Here is a 19,683-nt window from a genome sequence, read left to right as displayed (position 1 = left end):
AAGCCCTCATTTCTCATATAAATGCTGAGTTGCACTTTAACGGCCTCTATTTTTGTTTCTTACGTTATTCGCTTGTTTGAGTGGTTTTGACTTGCTCTTTTCCAAGCCTCTAGATACAACTATACTTCCCTGTGTACCTGCTTTATGCTGCTTTTATGGAACCCTGAAAGAGGGAAATAAATAGCTAATTGAGCAACAGTTGCTTATAAAATGTTTGTAAACACACACAAAGCATTATTCATAAGATTCTAAATATATCACTCCTTGACCTGATAGACCTCTCTGATGGGAATGTTGGCCGGAGTGTAGATGGTATCAACCATAAAGCTCTTTGTTTTTGGTCTGGCAGTGGCTGGAGTTATGAAAAGTGTGCCCTCAGCATACAGTATATGCATGTGTTTTATGAATAGATGTTAGTGGGTGCTCTGCCTTTCCCACTGTCTTTGATTGGTACCTTTTCTTACCCTATGTCATCAATTATGAGATTAACCTTAATAATTTATCTTGTGTACTGGGAGAATCTATGCTCAGATGTCTGATTCTGCTACTATAACAAAGCATAGTGTCTGTAACTGGCCCACCCCTCTCTCACACCCACTGTGGGGATCCGACTCTTTATTCTCTAATTTCAGTGCACCTTCCAAAAAAAGCCTTATTATTATCCCTGTGTTGTAGGAAAGGGATATTTTGGAACCACTTCTCCCACTACTGAAAAGCACATATGTCCAAGGTGGAACTCGGGAGCTGTTAAACAATTGTACAGAATTTTAGATAGCATATGAAGACTATGTATCCAGGAGGAACTTTCAGGAGAATTTAAAGGGGAAGAATATAATTGAGTATGAAGTCTGCCATTGGACCTTTAAGGTACACCATTGTTGTAATTCAAGTGAATATCAGTATGAACATACATCATTATTTTCAGTTATTACACCTTCAAATAAACATGCTGCATTTGAGTACTCCTTTTTGGATATGACTGTTTTCAGATAAATCTGTTGTCTGTTCATTGAACTTGTGATCAAAGTCTCTTGTTTTAAAATTCTGAAAGTCCAAAGTTATCACTTTCCATGACACCTAATGGCCATGTTGCACATATGTTTTAAGTTACTAAATTTGACACAATACATTGTAAACATACCTGCTCAAAGTGGTGGAGTTGTGCTTTCTAAAAACCTTTACTTTCAGTTGCATGATTTTGGGGTATCTAAAATAAGAACTGAGACACAGCATCTTTACCTAAAAGATGTTGTTGGATTTTATGTAAGCGTACAACTGTATAGTACAATCAGCCCAAATAAGGGATGCAGCTTGCCAAACAGAGAGCTGATAGTTGGAGAAATAGAGGAAAGAAAGAGGGCTCTGGGAGTGGGGAAATGTTTCACAAAAGAGAGCATTGAAAGTAGAAGTGTGGTACAGAGGTTAACCATCTGCAAATGGATCACTGATTACATATGTCAAGGGGAAAAGATCATATGTTTTCAAATTGTTCAAGTCTTCGTTTCTTGTTTGACATCCTTCTCAAGAGGTGTGTCACAAAAGTTCCTAAATTGAGTCCTGTATATGAAGATGTTGAGGGCCTCTATTTGATAGTGTGAATCTTTTAGCTTACTAATGAGGCATGGAGAGGATAGCTTTCTTGTTAAAATTGTAACAGTGTTATCATAGCATTTCATATTTACCTTCATTTGATCCATGAAATCATCTTTAACTTACCTGGAAACAGTAAGGTTTTTCCTTAATATTTTGTCCATTAGTGCACTGTAAATTTTTTTAAATGCTTATTGTTTTACGACTGATTTAAAAGGGCTAAATGTCTGTGTGAATTTTAGTTGGTGAATAAAGTGTGTGGGTTTCCCTTGCTACCGTGAGCCCCTTTTGTGGGGATTCCGCCTCATTCTAGTAGCGTGATTGACTTAATATAACAAGTTTGCATTATTTGGGGGGGGAGGAAGTTTGGGCAGTACCAGACTTTTCCAAGAGAGAGGATGATATTGTGATTAAGGCACAGGACTAAGAAGTTGGAGAGAGAAGTTTTCTTTCCAGCCCTTCCACAGACTTCCTATGTGACATTGTAGAAGTCACTTATCCTTTGTCTCAGCTGGATCACTTGGAAGAACAAGGATAAAAATACCTCCTACTATAACATCCCTTTACTTAACAAGGATATTGAGCCTAAAGCTAATGGATTACAAATCCTGTGGATAGAAGATACTACATAAATGCTAAACAGCATTCTCCCTGAGCTTTTTGACTGAGCCACAGGCTCCCTGGTATAATTAGACGTCCATAGTCTTCTGATGCACATCAGTTGCAGACATGCTCTTGTCCATTCTGAATCCTTAAAGGAAGTGGTGCATACATGGCCATTATTGTTGGCATTGTCAGTGCTTTGCTTAGTTAAGGCAGGGCGCCAGTCCTACAAGTGCATGCTGTAGGAAGACTCCTCAGAAACCTTTTGTTGGCAAAGAGCTTGGGAGTAGTTACCTTGTATCAAACGGCCACTTTTTGGATTAATGTAAAACTACCCTGGAGCGGTTTCAGTCTGTGTTCTAGGCGCCTTTAGGAGGAGTTTGTGCTTGTCGGGGTCACAGATAATACTCTGATTTTTAGATCATGTTTCCTTGAATATTTTGGGCCGTTTTGAGCCCCTCTTTCCTTTTTTGTGATTTTGACCATACGTTGCTACCTTAGTAGGTCACTGGTATCTGGGACAGAGTTATAAATTACACTTAGATAAATAACAGGAAGACACCAGATCAATGATCATTTGCCATTGTTAAGGGACCAGATATGCATCATCCCTTCAAGGACTTATCAATGCGTATATGAATACTCTTGGTGAGATTTTTCTTTCTAAATTCTGAATGCTGCTGTTTTTTCACAATGTATGTCTTCCCTTGGATCCTTGTTAGATCAATCTCTGTCTTGCAGGAATATAAGGCCAGTTAAACCATTGGCATACTTGTCCTCAATCTGGGAAGACTAGGCTTGCTGTAAAGATTGTAATTGTGAAATAATCTGCTAGGTGGTTTTTGTTTTGTTTTTGTTCTCCCTTCCTTTGCACACTCCTTCCTCCTTTTGTTTAGGGGATTCCTTTGTGCGTTATGTTTTTAATATGGAAAGCTATGTCTAACATGACTGACCTGGCCAGTTTTGTGGTTTTGATAGGCTGTGCCCTTATGCTGAGCTAGTGTCTGAGGGCATGCCTTCACTGGCAAGGTTAAAGCGCTGCCATGGCAGTGCGTGCTGGGTGCACTGTCTACATTGCCACGTTACAGCACTTAAACTTGCAGCGCTCAGGGGGGTGTTTTTTCGCATCCCTAAGTTTCAGTGCTGTAAAGTGCCAGTGTAGACAAGCCCTAAAGATCAACACACTACCTTGCTGATAATGAAGTATAATTATTCCCACTTCTAGCAGGCCTTTCAGCATGGTTATCTCATTGGACTCTGCACAAGCTGCAAACAATAGCATGCTTGCTCGCTGTCTTGAACAACCATGATCCTATAATGCCCACTTGGTCTAGTTTACTATTGGCTGCCTATAAATTTGTAAATTGACTGTTGCTGATGATGATTTTGAACTTCATCTTGACTCTATCCGGACATATCTTTTAGGGATTTCACTATCAGGCCTTAGGTAATTGTGTCTTTGCTTTGGATACTATTCCCCAACCCCTTCACATCCATCTTCGCTCCTTCCTTCTCCACTTAAAAATACCTAAAACTTTTACTTTGTAGATGATGATGATTTGTTACACTGTATTTGGAACAATTTCACTTCTTTATGTAGAATTTCTCCCTCGGCCTGGGTTTTTCTGCTTGTGGTATTAATTTATTATGAAATTATTGTGCAGTGTCTTGCAGAGCATGGTGGAGGACTTCAGAAGCTGATGTTGTTAGCATTGGGTTTTTCTGTGTACCCCAATGCACCCTGGTCTAGCCTTGTGCACTGGGAATAAGAATGATAAAATATGAAGTTTGGTGTAAAAGTGCTGCTTCCTTTCCTCTACAGGGATTAGTTAATGAAATATGTCTCCCAACACAGTACTGCAAAGAGCTTGGCTGAAAGAGGCTTGCTTATCCCCCACACTACTACTCTTGTCTTGCTGCATGGCTGGCGCCGGTTTGAAAAGGCCAATTCAGATGCTCCCTTATTGGCTCTGGCTCCTCAGACTTGGCTCTGGCTCAGAATATGCTTTTTTTTTTTTTTTTTTTTTTTAAAGAGCAGCTGTTTGTCTTTTCCAGCTGAGGTTTTTTCTCTCTTGCTGCTTGCTTATTGGCTGAGGAAAAGAGGGAGGGAGGACTGGGTGAAGTAAGCTGTGTACACTCTGTGAATGTGGTTGGACTAGTTTTTACAGGGAGAGAGATTGGAAGAGTGGAGGTGAGGCTGTACTGGCCATTCCCCTCAGCTTTTCCCTCCCGTCCCTCATTTTCTCTTTGTACCATGGTTGGGGATCATTGTAACCTCTCTGGAGACAGACCTGTACTCTCCCAGAATCCCAAAACTGGATTAAGCTGCAAAATGGTTCTGCAGGCGGTGGGTAAAGTGCTAAGGTAACAATCAGGTTGTCATCATTTTAGAAATTAAGGGAGAGGTACAGGGCAGGGAGTTGGCATGCACAGCACAATGGGGAGCATTATTTTATTTCATTTGATTTCATAAGCACAAATAAGTATGTAGTGGGGGAAACTCTGTAAAGACAATGTTGTAAAGTGGAGATACATTGTGAGAGGGGGATTTAAACAGTGTTGTGAGGTAGACAACTGGCAAAGTAACTGTTGGTCTTGTTCAACATTTTTAAGGAATGGGGAATCAAAAGCTGTGTTGATTGTCTCAAAAACTTAACTGGTAGCCATATCAAAAACTATCAAAAACACTTCTTGAATCTATACCAGTGTTTAAAACCTGTTTTGTCAAATGTAATACTGTAGTGAAATAAGTTTGAAGGCATCTGAGAGTGCTGAGTTTCAAGGGGATGGTTGGTGAATGGGTACTTGTTTTCTTCATTGGTAGTGTTACTTGAGTAAGTAGTTTGACCAAGAATCTACATAATGCACGTGACTTTTTTGTCTGTGCATTGGTAATATGCTGAACTAATTTTTTTAACGTATTCTAAACGTACTGTTACGGGTCTGATTGTATGTGTATATGTAAATATCAAGACCAAAAGGAAAACTTTTGGCAAGTATAAAAGCTTGATTGGAGAGAGGTCTGATCTGTTCTGGGTTGAGAAGAAATTTTCATCACAAATATTAGGTGAAACAGGCTTGATGTTGGGGAAAATGTAGCTTTTTATTTCTGTTAACATGAGCTCAAATATCTTTCTAAAATGAAGAATTAGTGCCCTTAGTGCCAAAGAGGGGCTTTGTTGCATGCACATAACTTTATTTGGCAAGCCTCTGCTTGCGGCTGTTTCCTCTTATTGATGGCAAATTGTTAAAAACGTTTGTCAACAGAAACATTATCCCACATCTTCCTTCCTTGATTTATGGGTTCTCTGACACGACAGTCTGCACTGTGAAGATGTTCATTAAACTTGAGCTTTGTAACAACTAAGTAAAGACAGGAAAAACTGGACTAAGATCTGACTGTCATTTCTGCTAGAGAACTTGACTGAGCTTAAGTTAAATGGGATGCATTTTTTTAAATTGTTAATTGTAAATAGCAGCTGTCTTCCCCTTTTCCCTTTTGCTTGCTCTGTCATTCCTCTTTTCATGCTTTTGTCTCTCATTGATACTTTCTAAGGGGTAGAGTTTTGAGGAATGGTAAGTTCCTTTCCCAGCTCTTCAACTAGTTGAGTGTTTCAGAACTGTTTCAGGTTCCATTCTTTGTTTGCAAGCTTTTTTTTTTTTTTAGATTCTGTAATTCAGTGTGCTGGTATGCAGTAAGTCCTATCTTAAAACACTTTGGCCAGTGGCTGGCTATTCATGTTGTGAACCTTTTTGAAGTTTTAGTAGCTGTTCTATTGGCAGCACTCCCAGATGTAGATACATTGGTGCCTCTGAAGGAAAGTATTGCCAAAGCCTTTGTTCAGGATCTGTAATAGCTGGTCTTAAATACAGGTAACTTCCCATGACTTACAAGTGAAATAAATATACATTTGTATGTTTGAGAGATGAATAATTTTGACAAGTCACAATGAACTTTAAGTCTTACTGATTCCCCCCCCCCCCCATTTTGAGAGTGTGTATATTACATTTCTGTATAATTTATTTTTGGTAACCACAGAGTAATTTCTTCTGAAGTTACTTGTGCTATGGCATGTCTCATTTTCTAAAGTATATACCATAACTCTAGCATGAAAAGGGAAAAGCTGCTGCAGTATGTGTAATGTTTTGGGCTTGGATGATGAAGAAATGAGGTGGATTTTATTTTGCCTAGCCTACTATTAGACAGGTGTTAGTGGATAAAGTATGGATAAAGTACTATATTTTGTGTCATAATGCACAAGTACTTTCTCTTCTCTTACATTTGAATACTACCCATGAATTGATGGTTATTGTGTGTTGCTGTCCTTTTTTGTATTTACCTGTTTTGTCCTGGGCTACCAGCTTCTGCATCCAAAAAGAAGAAAATATGAAGTCACCTCACTGTGTCCCTGCCAGACAGCAGCCCAGCCCAGCTCAGCCTGTTTGGACTCTGGCTGGGGACTCAGATCTGGGTTCATTTCCTGGATCTGCTGCAAACTCCTCATGTGCCCTTGTGGAATCACTTAATCTCGCTCTGTTGCAGGCTGTGAAATGGAATAATACTTCCCTACCTCCTAAGAATGTTGACGATAAATTCATCACCCTATAAAGAGCTCAGATACTAGGATGATGGGGGATAGTAAGAACATAGGTCTGAGATTGGTCTAAGGCAGGGGAAGTTAATAGGTGTACCACAGGCCAAATCTGGACTGCCAGATACTTTGAATGAACTGCGGAATTTTTTATTTACTACTTCTTACCGTTGTTGTGGTATAAAAATTTGCTCTGGAGTTTGGACCTTGATTAAAATGTCACCAAGAAATTTTGATCTTGACAAAAAATAGACTACCTCTCATCTAAGGAGTGAGGTGTGCAAGTTTGTTGCAGAAATAGTCTGCTAGCACTTCATAGTAACGTGAGGCCAGTGATGTTGATGAAAGTGGAAGAGACATAGGCCTGGTTATAGGAAAATTTTCTTCTTGCCAATGATTGGTGTCATTGGTTTGGTACTTGTCTGACTTTTAGCGTAGGGCATAAGAACGGCCCTACTGGGTCAGACCAAAAGTCCATCTAGCCCAGTATCCTGTCCTCTGACAGTGGCCAATGCCAGGTGCCCCAGAGGGAATGAACAGAACAGGTAAAGAGTGATCGATCCCCTGTCACCCATTCCCAGCTTCTGGCAAACAGAGGCTAGGGACACCATCCCTGCCCATCCTGGCTAATAGCCATTGATGGACCTATCCTCCATGAACTTATCTAGTTCATTTTGAACCCTGTTGTGTTCTAGTCTAGGACAAAATGTATTCAGCGCAGTTATGAATGTGGCTTTCTTAAACCATGCCAAACTCTGTTTGTGGTGGTCTACACTGAAGTTGAAGTGGTGTGAACTTCTGAATGACGCCCATTGGCAGTGACCGGTAACTTTCCTGTGTAGATCAGGCCATGAAACTACTTGTGGAGAACCTCAAAGGGACTGCTACTTGCTGGGTGGAGAAAGGCTTGGTGGATTTTTGTGTGTGCCAGTGCTGAGTATGTAAATAGTTTGTGACCTTTTGTTTTGTCTAATTTTGTCTGGCAAAATTAGAACCCTAAATTCCACACTGGTGCAGCTCCACTGTTGGAAGTTTTGATGTGGACGTGGCTCAGCAGTGACAAAAAATAGTGGTAAAAATTCCACTGTCTACACAGAGTCCACCATTGCTACTTTTCATGGAGCTGCACAGGCTGAGAATTACAAGTGATAGACTTTCTAGTGCAGATGCATTACACGTTAATCATGACAAATATGTTGTTTTACTTAAATGTAATGTTTTACAATTAACTTTTTCTCTGCACTGCAATGCCTCCCCATCTTTGTTTTTATCTTCTGTTAGGGTTAATTCATCTTTTGTTGTTGTGTCAGGTAATGTCTCCAAATCATAGGGTAGAGACCAGTGGGGAAAGATTAATGTATACATTTTAAAAATAGTACAATAAAGAGAGATTTTTTTGGGACAGAGGGAAAAGAGAGAGAATATATAGGGAAGGTGTAAGATAAAGTATGGAAAGAGAATGGGATGTCAAGTGGGTGAATAGAGGAAAAAGAAGAAACAATCGATAGCTTAAGAAAATAAGAACCATAATCCTTTATAGGAAAGAAAAGGGGAAAACCAAGTGAAACCAGGAAGGGAAAGTAGGGGCAACAAAAGTGGCCGATGTATTGTCTGTCTGCTTTCATTTTGTTTTAAATAAGACCTACTCTTGTGTTTTTAATATTCCTTTAAATTGAAGGGGGCTTGTCTTTTGGAGAGCTGGGCTCAGTTCCTCTTTTTCATCCTGTCCATACTTATAACCTGCAAACTTTTCCTAAAACTTACTAGCCCCAGTACAAAGCCTGCTGATTTTTGCTGAAGATGTAACAAATTAAAAATACCTTTAGAGCAGTGATAAACTCATCTTAACATAACTGACCTGAAGTTGCACATGTCACTTAGCAAGGAGTTTAATAGGATTTCCAGGCAACAGATAAAAGGCGTTTTGATATATAAATGCCTTTTTGAAATATGTTAATTTTAAATATTTCCCCCCAAACATAGATGAACTCTGGACAGTTATTTTTATCCAATTATAGAAAGAAAATTAAACTGATACAGTTGTGTACTGTTGCTTCCGTTTAGCACAAGATGGAGATGTTGGGGGGGGGGGGAGAAGGCAAAAATAATTATGCAAAATATTGTAAGCACACTGAACTCTGTTTACCCATGTGTCTCTCTTCAAATATTGGTAAAACTCCATGCACAAGAAAGCAGGAGGTTAGTATAGACTGTTCATCAAAGCCTTCTTTTTAGTCACCTTGAATAATTAAAAGGTAATAGAGGAAGTAACACTAACTATCCAGCCCACCCTTCCTTATTCTGTTCCCATTAGTAATTGACCTGGGACAGCTGAACTCTTGATACTTGCTCTGAGCTGTGTTTTAATACTTTTAAGACACAGTTTTCTCTGTGTAAATATTTTCATCATGTGAATAGACACCCAAAGGTGATTCAGAACCTGAGTCAGGAGTAGGAGTGGTCTGTGGTATGTCTGCTTTTCCTCTGACAGCTTAGATCCTGTGCAGGCAATATTCAGAGATGCCTGACTTCATTTATCATGTAGCATCTCTTCCCATGCCTTTGCATTTCCTTTTAAGTCTCTTCTGAAATCTAGTCATCCTGGGTAGTGGCCTTGTGTCACAGATATGTTATGATGTAAATTAGGTCTTGCCTGAATTATGTAATCTAACGACCCCGGTTATTAGACATAGTATGCATGGTCCTTTACATCTGCCTACATATCTCACATCTCTGAGAGTCTGTAAAAATAGGCTACTTTAGACTTTTCTTTCTGGCTAGAACTCCCCCCCCCCCCCCTTTCTTTGTGGTAAGCCATGTAAGGCAATTTGCAAGCAGAAAAATATAAATATGTGTCTGGTCTCTTATCAAGCTACCGTAACTTGCCTTGATGCTTGATACATGAATGCATTTTTTTTCATAGATTGATTTGTCTTGGCGTCAGATTCTCATAGTTGTGCAGTATCTGTTTACATGTTGTACACAAAAAATATTTAGGAATTCAGAAACAAAGCTTGCACTCCTTTAGCCTTCTCACCACCAAATGGTATTGGGGAGGTTAAAAAGAAAACAAAAAGCATAGTCCTGATATTGTACTTTGTTTTTTTGATAGTATCCATACTGTAATCTCCTGTTGCACTTTCTTCTTGTCATTGAATGATCTCCTGCCCCTCACACCTTTTCATGTTGCTCAGTTTGCTTCCCCCAGCACTTACCTGAAAACTAAGTGGTATCTGTACTGGCCTTTTAACCATGTTAACAAGCTTTATTTAAAAGCTATCCCAACTGGTTTTTAATGAGGTTTGACGTGTGCAGTGCAGATAGGCCAAACAGTGTCTTTTTTTTTTAAGTTTTTTTTTCTAGCCTAGGTTAAAACACTATTTTAACAGTTTTTGTCCCAGACTACAATGTTAACTATATTAGCTATAAATGTCTTTAAATAGTGTTCCCTAACATGGTTAAATGTAGATTGGGGCCAATTAGAACTGTCCAGATTATTTTTGTCTTGTTCTTTTTCTAACTTCCATTGTGCTAAAATAGTTTAAAGGAGAAATGTGTGACATGTCTGCAGTAGGAGTTCAGTGTCTTACCTTTTAAAGTGAAACATGATTGCTTTTTAATCAAAATCACTATAGGCTTCCTCATTACATCATTGCAAAGAGATAGAAAGGAGTGACCTGGGACTGAACCCTCTCTGACATTAGAGACTAGGCAAGATTTATTTTATTTGCCATTGCATGATAAGGAAGAAGTATACAGGGGACTCTGTGGGTGGCTCTTTTCCTAATTTGGTGTGTGAATCAAGTGCTAACAAAAATGAGCTATTTCCAACCATCCCTGGAGACTGAACTCTTCCACTTATGCCCAGAATGGATACAGTCTAGGCAGAAGCAGTGTAGGCTTCCCCACAGTGTTGATGGGGAGACCACTACTTGAGGGGAAAATGTAGCTAGTTCTCTAGATTGACTCCGAACATAAGAACGGCCATACTGGGTCAGACCAAATGTCAGTCTAGCCCAATATCCTGTCCTCTGACAGTGGCCAATGCCAGGTGCACCAGAGGGAATGAACAGAACAGGTAATCAAGTGATCCATCCCCGTCACCCATTCCCAGCTTCTGGCAAACACAGGCTAGGGATGCCATCCCTGCCCATCCTGGCTAATAGCCATTGATGGACCTATCCTCCATGAATTTATCTAGTTCTTTTTTGAACCCTGTTATAGTCTTGACCTTCGCAGCATACCCTGGCAAGGAGTTCCACAGGTTGACTGTGTGTTGTGTGAAAAAATACTTCCTTTTATTTGTTTTAAACCTGCTGCCTATTAATTTCATTTGGTGACCGCTAGTTTTTGTGTTATGAGAAGGAGTAAGTAACACTTATTTACTTTCTCCACACCAGTCACGATTTTATAGACCTCTATCATATCCGCCCCCTTAGTCTCCTCTTTTCCAAGCTGAAAAGTCCCAGTCTCATTCATCTCTCCTCATACGGAAGCCATTACATACCCCTAATTATTTTTGTTGCCCTTTTCTGAACCTTTTCCAATTCCAGTATATCTTTTTTTGAGATGGGGCAATGACATCTGTATGCAGTACTCAAGATATGGGCATACCATGGATTTTTATAGAGGCAATATGATATTTTCTGTCTTATTTTTATCCCTTTCTTAATAATTCCCAAGATTCTGTTCACTTTTTTTGTCTGCTGCTGCACATTGAGTGGATGTTTTCAGAGAACTAGCCACAATGACTCCAAGATCTTTCTTGAGTAGTAACTGCTAATTTAGACCCCATCATTTTATATATATAGTTGGGATTATGTTTTCTAATGAACATTACTTTGATTTATCAGTCCTTACTTTCTTTGCACATGTGGCCAACAAAGTTGCTTCTAGTGCTGGTAATAAGAGTGGATTTTTTGATGGTAGTTTTTCTGCTTGGAACTGGACTGCTACTAGCCATCTGATGCTGTTTTTTCTTTCAAAGAATGCTAAAAAGTTTATCTACCTGTTGGGCTGGATTTGAAGTGGTGATCTAGAGAGAGGCTCTACATGTTGTTACCAGCCCACTGAGGCATGCAGTCCTCCATTCCACTTGAATAAGTGGAAGGATATTCCATCTGTAGTTGCTGTAGAAATGTCATGACCCATATGTATTTATAAAAGTGCTTATGTTTGTGTACCATCTTTTGGAGTTAGCTTAATGGAGTGGAGTCAGTGTTTTCCCTCATAGGCATTTACAGTGTTGTGCAAGTATTTTGGTTACATATTTTTTTTGTCCTGCAAAGTGGTAGCCAGAGGGGGTAGGACCACTAAATTTTTTTTGTTTGTGTGTGTTGAAATAACCCTTACTGTATTTTCTCCCTACTAGTTGTGTGTGTGGTTTTTTTTAAAAAAAAAGTTTTTACGGTTAAACCTTTCTTTCCTCAGCTTTGATACAGAAATTGATCTTTTTCTAAAGATCAATCTGAGGCATTTTGGGACCCTGTGGGACCAGTCTTTGGGAATATTAAACAGTTCATAATCTTAAACGCTGAAACCATTCTGCTATCCTCTATCTCTTGATTCCTTGCTGTGGGTCTGTGTCATAGGAGTTGCTTTACATTTCAGTTACTGGTTAATTCTGCCTAGATCATGTTCTCTACTCCTATGCATACAAGTGATGAACATGCAGCATGAATCATTTTGAGAATTCCCTGGAATCTTTGATTTCCCCTTTTATTTTCCATGTTTTAATAACCTATCCTTTTACTGAGTATTTGCTCTCCTTTGATGGGGGAGGGTGCCTTTATCTCAGAGATTTTAAATAAGTATCCAGCATTCTGTGTGAACTGAAAGTCCATCTGTGCCATGTTTTCTCATGCTGTGTAAACACTCCCAAACCCTTTACCAATAGAGTATATAGGTCACAAAATCAGTTCTGTTTTTCTCTTGACAGAGCAGTTTCTCTTGTTTTTTAACTAACATTTTATAACTCTAGGGCAGGCTGCTGATTGGAAATATCTTAATAAAACTCTGAGCTCTTATTGCTTGACACTCTGTCTTTGAGAGAGAGAGGGCAGGATTTACCTGCCCACCAGTCAAACATCAGTTTGCACTAATGTAGCCAAGTCACGGAAAATAATTAGCAGGTAAGAAATCCTTGTGTTGGATAACTAGGAGAAGCAACTTTCTAATCTTGTTTGTATCCTCTACCTTATCAGGCACATCAAAACTTCCGACTTCTGTATCCTAAGGTGCAGAAAATGAGCCTTTACTTTAACATTTATTTACTATGGTGCTATATAAATGCTAAATAATTGTATTTAATATTTGTGTATATCACCAAATGTAGAGGTATGCATGGTGCTTTAATAGTGGAACAGAAATCTAGTTGGCTTTGTTAAAGTACTTCAGCTTGCTTTGACTCTTATTTTAGTAAACGAGCAAAATTTAAATTTATATTTAGTCTGTTGGTGACTTCAGAATATCTGCATTCTGGTTCCATCACTTTTGGGACACTAGTTCTAGTGCAGGTTTTGCTGCTGCATTATTTATATCTTGGAAACATAGCGTTAAGTTTGAAGTCATCTGAAAACAATATTGCAACATTGAGTTGATCCAAAATGCCTGTCTGAGGCCCATCAACATTAATGAGAGTTGGGTGTTCTTGCTGCTGGCCAACGTTGACAAAAAATGCCCATTCTTTACAGACTATCCTGTCTTGATGTGCACAGATTCTGCAGTTATGATATGGAATTGAAAATGAGAAATCGATTCTCTTGTTGGAATTTATTTTTATTGGTGAGAGAAAACAGTGAGTTGAAGTCCTGCACCCGTTGATTTTAATTTGTGGACTGCCAGTACATAGTGTGTCTGCATAATTCTTTGGTCACTGACACTTGATTATAGAAATAAGTGAGTGTTTATCCTCCTGAAAGGGAACCTCTAAATGTGGATTAGCCCTGCATCCACCCTTTCGAAGAAAGATGATGAAGTTTTAGGAATTAATGTAAGTCCTTAATGATCTGTATAGGGTTCAGTGAGACCACAGATACTGGAAATCTGTCTGATACTGGGTAATTCAGAGTTCAGCAGAAAATGCCACTCCAGAGCAGTCTTCCCATTTTCTCTCCCTTCCCCTTTCATCTTAGCCATGTTCCCTCCCACACATTTTGCAGGATAAGCGGGGTTCAGGGCTTGTCCAAAGAGGACAGCTTAGATCAGAGAGAGAGAGAGAAGTTCCCTGACTAAAGGGATAAGGGAAGATATTCCAGACAGAAGGAGTATCATAGCAGATGTGCATGTGTTTGGGTTGGGAAAAATACAAAGTAGGCATACAAGGAAGCAGCTGTGAAAGTAACAGGCTCTCCTCCTCTCACCCCACGACACAAGTACCAATATCCTGTGTTTATATCTACTTTTCAGTGAAAAATTTCTGAGCAAAATAATCTGTTCATCATGAACAAAGAGAATGAATAGTTGTACATTTCTCATAGAGTAGCTGGTGCAATGAATTAGCAAACTTGGCTTTCTTCTCTGAAGGCAGAAATTCAAATGCCACTTAGATCAAATTTAAAGAAGGATTTTGGTGGCTCCATCCACTTTCTAGTGGTCTCTAATCCATATCACTAATCAGCCTGATTCAGTCTGTGCTCAAGTGTATCTAAAACTAACATAACAGTGTATACCTTGAGTCAGAACTGGGATTTATTGGCAATGCTGAGGTGAGGAAGTTTACAATAGACTGGACTCTACAGTGAAGGACCAATAATGAAAACCCATTTCTCAATTTTAAGTGTGGGTGGAGTAATCACCTATGTTTTTCTTACTTTCTTTCTGTAGAACTGCTACTGTTGGTTTAGTGGCACACACTTTATAAGGTCTGGAAACCAACATTAACATATGCCTGATTTTGATTGTTTTTTTAATTTTAAAACAGTTCCTTAAGGTATTTTGTCCTAGTTATGTGCCTTTTTAATATAATCATGTTCTTGATATATTTGATTAAATGAATGAACTTTTATTTCATTAAGCTCTTTGAGTTAGCTTCCCAAGGTTAAAGGCATTTTTTAATTGCTAACAGTTTGGTAAATATCTATAAAATTCTATTAATTACGATTCTTTTCAGTCTCCCGTAGTTTGTAACTTTATACAAAACTCTGGGGGTCACTTCTAATTGGGATCGTAAATCCCTATTCTCTCTCAAACCAATTAACACTCACCAGTTTGTGTATGTGATGGAATCTGTGGGGTACAACCTGGAACTGTGGGACCACTGTGCCTCCTTAACTCTCCATCCTGGGTTGTCTCTCACAAAGCTATGCCAGTGACAAGTAACAAACCCCTCCAGGTGCTGTGATCACTCAGCCAGCAGCATGTAGAGCCCCACACCCAGCTAAATTGCATGAATGCTCCCTGAGGCACTCATGAATCATACAGAGAGAGGCCACAGCCAATCACTCCAGCCCCCAGCCTTGCACCCTGGAAATAAACCTTCTTGCACTGCTCAAGACTTCCTTGGATAGTGCAAGCTCATTAGTTGTTTTGCCACTTCTTCAAAGGAAAATGGACATGTACCAGCCTTTGTAATCTGAGCTGAGATTTCCCAAGCACTTCAACCAAAAACACACTGTTTTAGATAAAATATAAAACAGATTTATTAACTACAAAAAGATATATTTTAAGTGATTATAAGTAGCAGGCATAGAGATCAGTGTTGGTTACTTAAGAAATAAAAAATAAATTTGCAGCCTAAATTCTGCAGACTAAGCAAGATTTGAATCAAGTAGTGTCTCACCCTAATAGATGTTACAGGCATCTCACAGTTCTCAGTACCATTACTCACACTGATCTCCTCTCCAGCCTGGGACCAATCTCCTTGGTTCAAAGGCTTTGTCTTCCAAATGATCTTCTGGGTGTTGAGGATGGTGGGGGGGAAGAAGAGGCCAAGTGCTGATGTCACTGTCCCTCATTTATACTTTCTTCCAGCTGCTAGAAAGAACTTTGCCCAGACTTGGAGGTCAGGCGGTCCCCACTGCGCAAGTGCCCTCTCCTAAGGAGCCTCTGGGAGAGTGGATTCTTCTGGGCCATTAACGCCTGTCTGGTCAGTGATAGCTGTTCTTTGTTGCAACTGTGGGCATTTCCCAACCTCACAACATATTTCAGTAACACGTATAGCAAGACTTCATAACTTCACATATAGTTCAACAGGATATTAACGTTCAACAGATCAAGACTTTTTTAAAATGATACCTCACAAGGCATGCATTGTACAAAACATATCCTCATCATATGACAGTGGAGAATATGGGGGTCCAGGATGCTACTTTAAGGTACAGAGTGTTAACTTTCTAACAGAACTGTTACATTGTATCAGCCATTCAGATACTCACTCCTTATTTTAACCCTGATTCTATAGGTAAGGTTTTTTAATCTGTAACCCAGCAAAGCTAAAGCTAGTGACAGAATTTCACTTTGCATTTTTTCCTTAACCAAGACAGCTACAATTTGAGTATCTCCTTACTTAATGTGTACATACAATGTTTAAACTCTGTAGCAACTTCTTCAGATACAAAATACCCTTTGTGTGTAAAGGATCCTTACAGCCCAAACTTGATTACTCTGTGCTCATGCATGAGATGAAGTTATCCAAGGTAGAACTGTATCTGTAATGGATGGTCATGGGTGGTAAGAGGTAGAAAGACAGATGCAGAGGGCAGGTGTGAAAAATAAATGACCCCCCCCCCCCCCCACACACACACACACAAAAGAAAGTAACCAAACCCCTTCAGCTCAAGGCTTTTCATGCCTGAATAGTTAAACTTGTCCAGTCCTGCCAGAAGAGCTAAAGACAGCCCTTTACTGTTTCTCCTTTCTGGGGAGCTTGAGAGAGAAACAACTATGACTGAGCTCAGCTGAGAGCTGACATGTTGCACCATGTTGAAAAATATTTCTTTCAAAGAGCTCAGCCTATTGGAATGAGTATCTTCCTCAATTGTATGGTATCAGTTCTAAATTATCTTTGAAAGTATTTTTGCAGATTTCTTAACTGAGAAACTGTTTTAGAAATCCAATTACAAGTATATAGAATTTTATGTGCACCTACAAAGATGTTGAGTTTTTTTGCATTTCCAAATATTCTATTTAATCAGGCTAACAATTTAATTAGTTGCAGTTGACATAATTAGTGTGTTAAACAAAAATCTCATTCAGCAGCAATTTTTGTACTTTGTACAGTAGAAGCATAAGGAAAAGCTGAACACTAGCCCTGCCCACTCCCAAAACTCAATAATGAAATAGTCTTGCAGCCACCCTTAGTTTGCTCCAGTTCAGTAGGGTAGATTTTTATCTTCTATAGCAGATCTAGAAAAGAGATTAAAGAACATACATAGTAACCAAAAGAACTTTTTACAATAAGTTGTATAAAAGCAGCACATTTAAAATTTCTTTCTGGGCAGGACTGTCTTCAGATATTAAATCTGTTTAAACACAGTCCTCATGTCCCATTATATAGCCACTCCTCTCTGAACTGGAGGTGATAATGCATTGTTCATTAGCATACTGAAACCTGGCCTCCTAATGCTCTAGCTAAAATTGAAGTCTTCCATCAAGTTTGTGACAGAAAGATGTTGGTAAGTCAGAATGATTGTTGCTGGCTTTGTCTGCATCTCTAAAGTTTTTGCCTTACAATAAATTTTCTGCAGGCTAGTGTAATACTCAAAACTTGTGTGATGTGATCATTGCTTGTAGGGGAAAAAGACAACAGAGAGCCAAAGAAAAACAGCTGCAGTACAAAGACAAACCAGTCTAAACCCTGCTACCCTATGCAAACAGCTATTTGTCTGGATTTGCATGTTTTGAGTTATAGAGCAAAAAAGTCTCACTGCTAAAGCCAGGTTGCCATGGTGAAATTATTCCGTGCTATTAAAGCGTGATTCTTCTCAACTCTATGTAAATGGCATTGTGAAATTCCACACTTAGGATGCCTCAAAGATTTCCTGATCAAATTTGCTCAGTTTATAAGTAAAAAGGTAGCTTTGTTAACTGCCAGCCCTATAAACTCATCTGGGGTTCTGAGAGTCAAACTGAATCTTTTCTGGTGTGCACAGTATCTGCAGTAATAGGTTCTGCATGCCACATTCTCTCCTTGGTTTCACTCATGCATCATCATTGTCTTCAGATTCTGTCTTGAAAGAAAACAGAGTTGCATGGAAGTAACCAAGAGCAGAATTTGGTCCTACAATTAGAACTCAGTTTTATTGATGATCAATGAACCAAAATAAATCCTTCCCCCTCCCCCCCCCACGTGTGTTGGCTCTGCAAGACAGCAGGGGTGGAAACATATCAAAGCTTGTTTTAGTCATCAATATGTCTGAATACACACAGAAGGGAGCATATTCTTCTAAGATTACACACTTTTTAGAGTGGAACTTTTCTATGAATGTTTAAGGATTGCTGCAATCTGGAGATATTTGCTTTCCCAAAAGCATGGGGGACTGAAACACCTCTTTTCCAACCAGCAATCTTCATATAGGTCGTTTGCACAAGCTTGTCTCTGCGCTTTGAAAGTTCAGTACTCCTGTTGCAGGAGGCTTCCTACTTGCAGTCTGTAACCCAACCAGTTTGTGCATCTCTGTTACTCATTTTGTCAGTTGAAAACCTCTCCTTACCCTTGCCTGAATCCCTGTCTCTCTCCCTATTTCATTTAACTTTGCAATTGTATTAATTCTGTAAAGCATTTTGGGATAGCTGGGAAAAACACTATACAAAATAAAATTACGATTGTATTTTGTTGCCAAAACACACTGCTTATTCTCACAACAATGTGTCTCTCCTGCTTGGAGTGAAGCTTTTCCATAGTACTTGCAAGGATAATTACTTATCCAATTTTTTTCTCTCTTCTCCCTCAGAGTAAGTCAAGGACATTGTGTAGATTTTCACAGGTTAACGTGGGCTAAATTGTGTGGGTGCCAGTCACCAGCTTACACACGTGCAGCACATCTACATTAGGGCTGTGCACCAATGTAGCTACACTGGTACAAAAATCCCCAAAGCAGACATGTCCTCTGACTTTTTTTTTTTGTTCAAATAGACATGTAAGAGGTCAGCACTCCTGTTTCATATACCATTTTAAAACATTAGTAGATGCAAGGTGACCCCTGCCTTCCCTGTCCCTCTTGAAGAAACTTTACCTGCAAGATCTGTCTTTGTTAGGCAAACCCTTCTGTCTAGTTGCAAGCTGGGTAAATTTCAGCTCATATTTTTGAGTGAAGAGGAGTGGGTCTGTATTTGATATTAATGAGAGTGGCTCTTCTGCATGGGAATTAGATACAGTAACATTATAAGGTCTTGTCTACACTGCCACTTTACTGCCCTGCAACTTCCTTGCTCAGGGGTGTGAAAAAACACCACCCTGAGTGCTGCAAGTTTCAGCATTGTAAAGTGGCAGTGTAGATGGTGCACCAGCGCTGGGAGCTACTCCCCTTGTGGAGGTAGGGTTTTTTTATAACGCTGGGAGAACTTTCTCCCAGCACTGGTGCTGCGACTACACAAGCCACGTTAAAGTGCTGCCACAGCATTGCTTTAACATTGCTAGTGAAGACGTGCCCTTACCTTCTTGATTTTTAAGGGTCTTTGATGGGTTAGGTAGGGTACATGTCCTGGGGACTTCTTACTGAAATACACTACTTGGTTAGCATCCTGTTTGACAAGACATGGGACCCTGGAGTTTCCCAGCATTTGTGTTCTAAACTGATTGGCTTTTGAGAGGTAAAGACAGTGACACTGCTGTGAAGAGCTACCCAGGCCAAAATTCTCCACTGTGCTGTGCCTGATTTATGCCACACCACTGTTGCAAAGTAATAGTCCCATAGCAGACTATCATTCTAGTGTAGGGAATCTCCTGTGGGGGGAAGGT

At 39.5% G+C, this 19,683-nt stretch overlaps 1 protein-coding gene across 8 annotated transcripts in view; it reads left to right on the top strand.

Annotated features, from left to right (window-relative positions):
* The window catches only part of MOB2 (MOB kinase activator 2), a 166,366-nt gene that overhangs the window by 118,937 nt on the left and 27,746 nt on the right, over nucleotides 1-19,683 (top strand). Inside the window, exon 1 of one of the 8 annotated variants that reach the window (XM_038404507.2) lies at nucleotides 4,319-4,557. The exons of 6 other annotated variants lie outside the window; for them this stretch is intronic. In XM_038404507.2, the coding sequence (XP_038260435.1) occupies nucleotides 4,448-4,557 (110 nt within the window). In that variant the 5' untranslated portion in view covers nucleotides 4,319-4,447. Of the gene's footprint in view, nucleotides 1-4,318; nucleotides 4,558-6,565; nucleotides 6,709-19,683 lie in introns of those variants that run through there. One more of the 8 variants, XM_043517787.1, reaches the window with a different exon arrangement.

This window comes from Dermochelys coriacea, chromosome 6 (assembly GCF_009764565.3).
Source record: "Dermochelys coriacea isolate rDerCor1 chromosome 6, rDerCor1.pri.v4, whole genome shotgun sequence".
NCBI lineage: Eukaryota > Metazoa > Chordata > Testudines > Dermochelyidae > Dermochelys > Dermochelys coriacea.
This window is presented reverse-complemented; position numbering and strand designations above follow the sequence as displayed.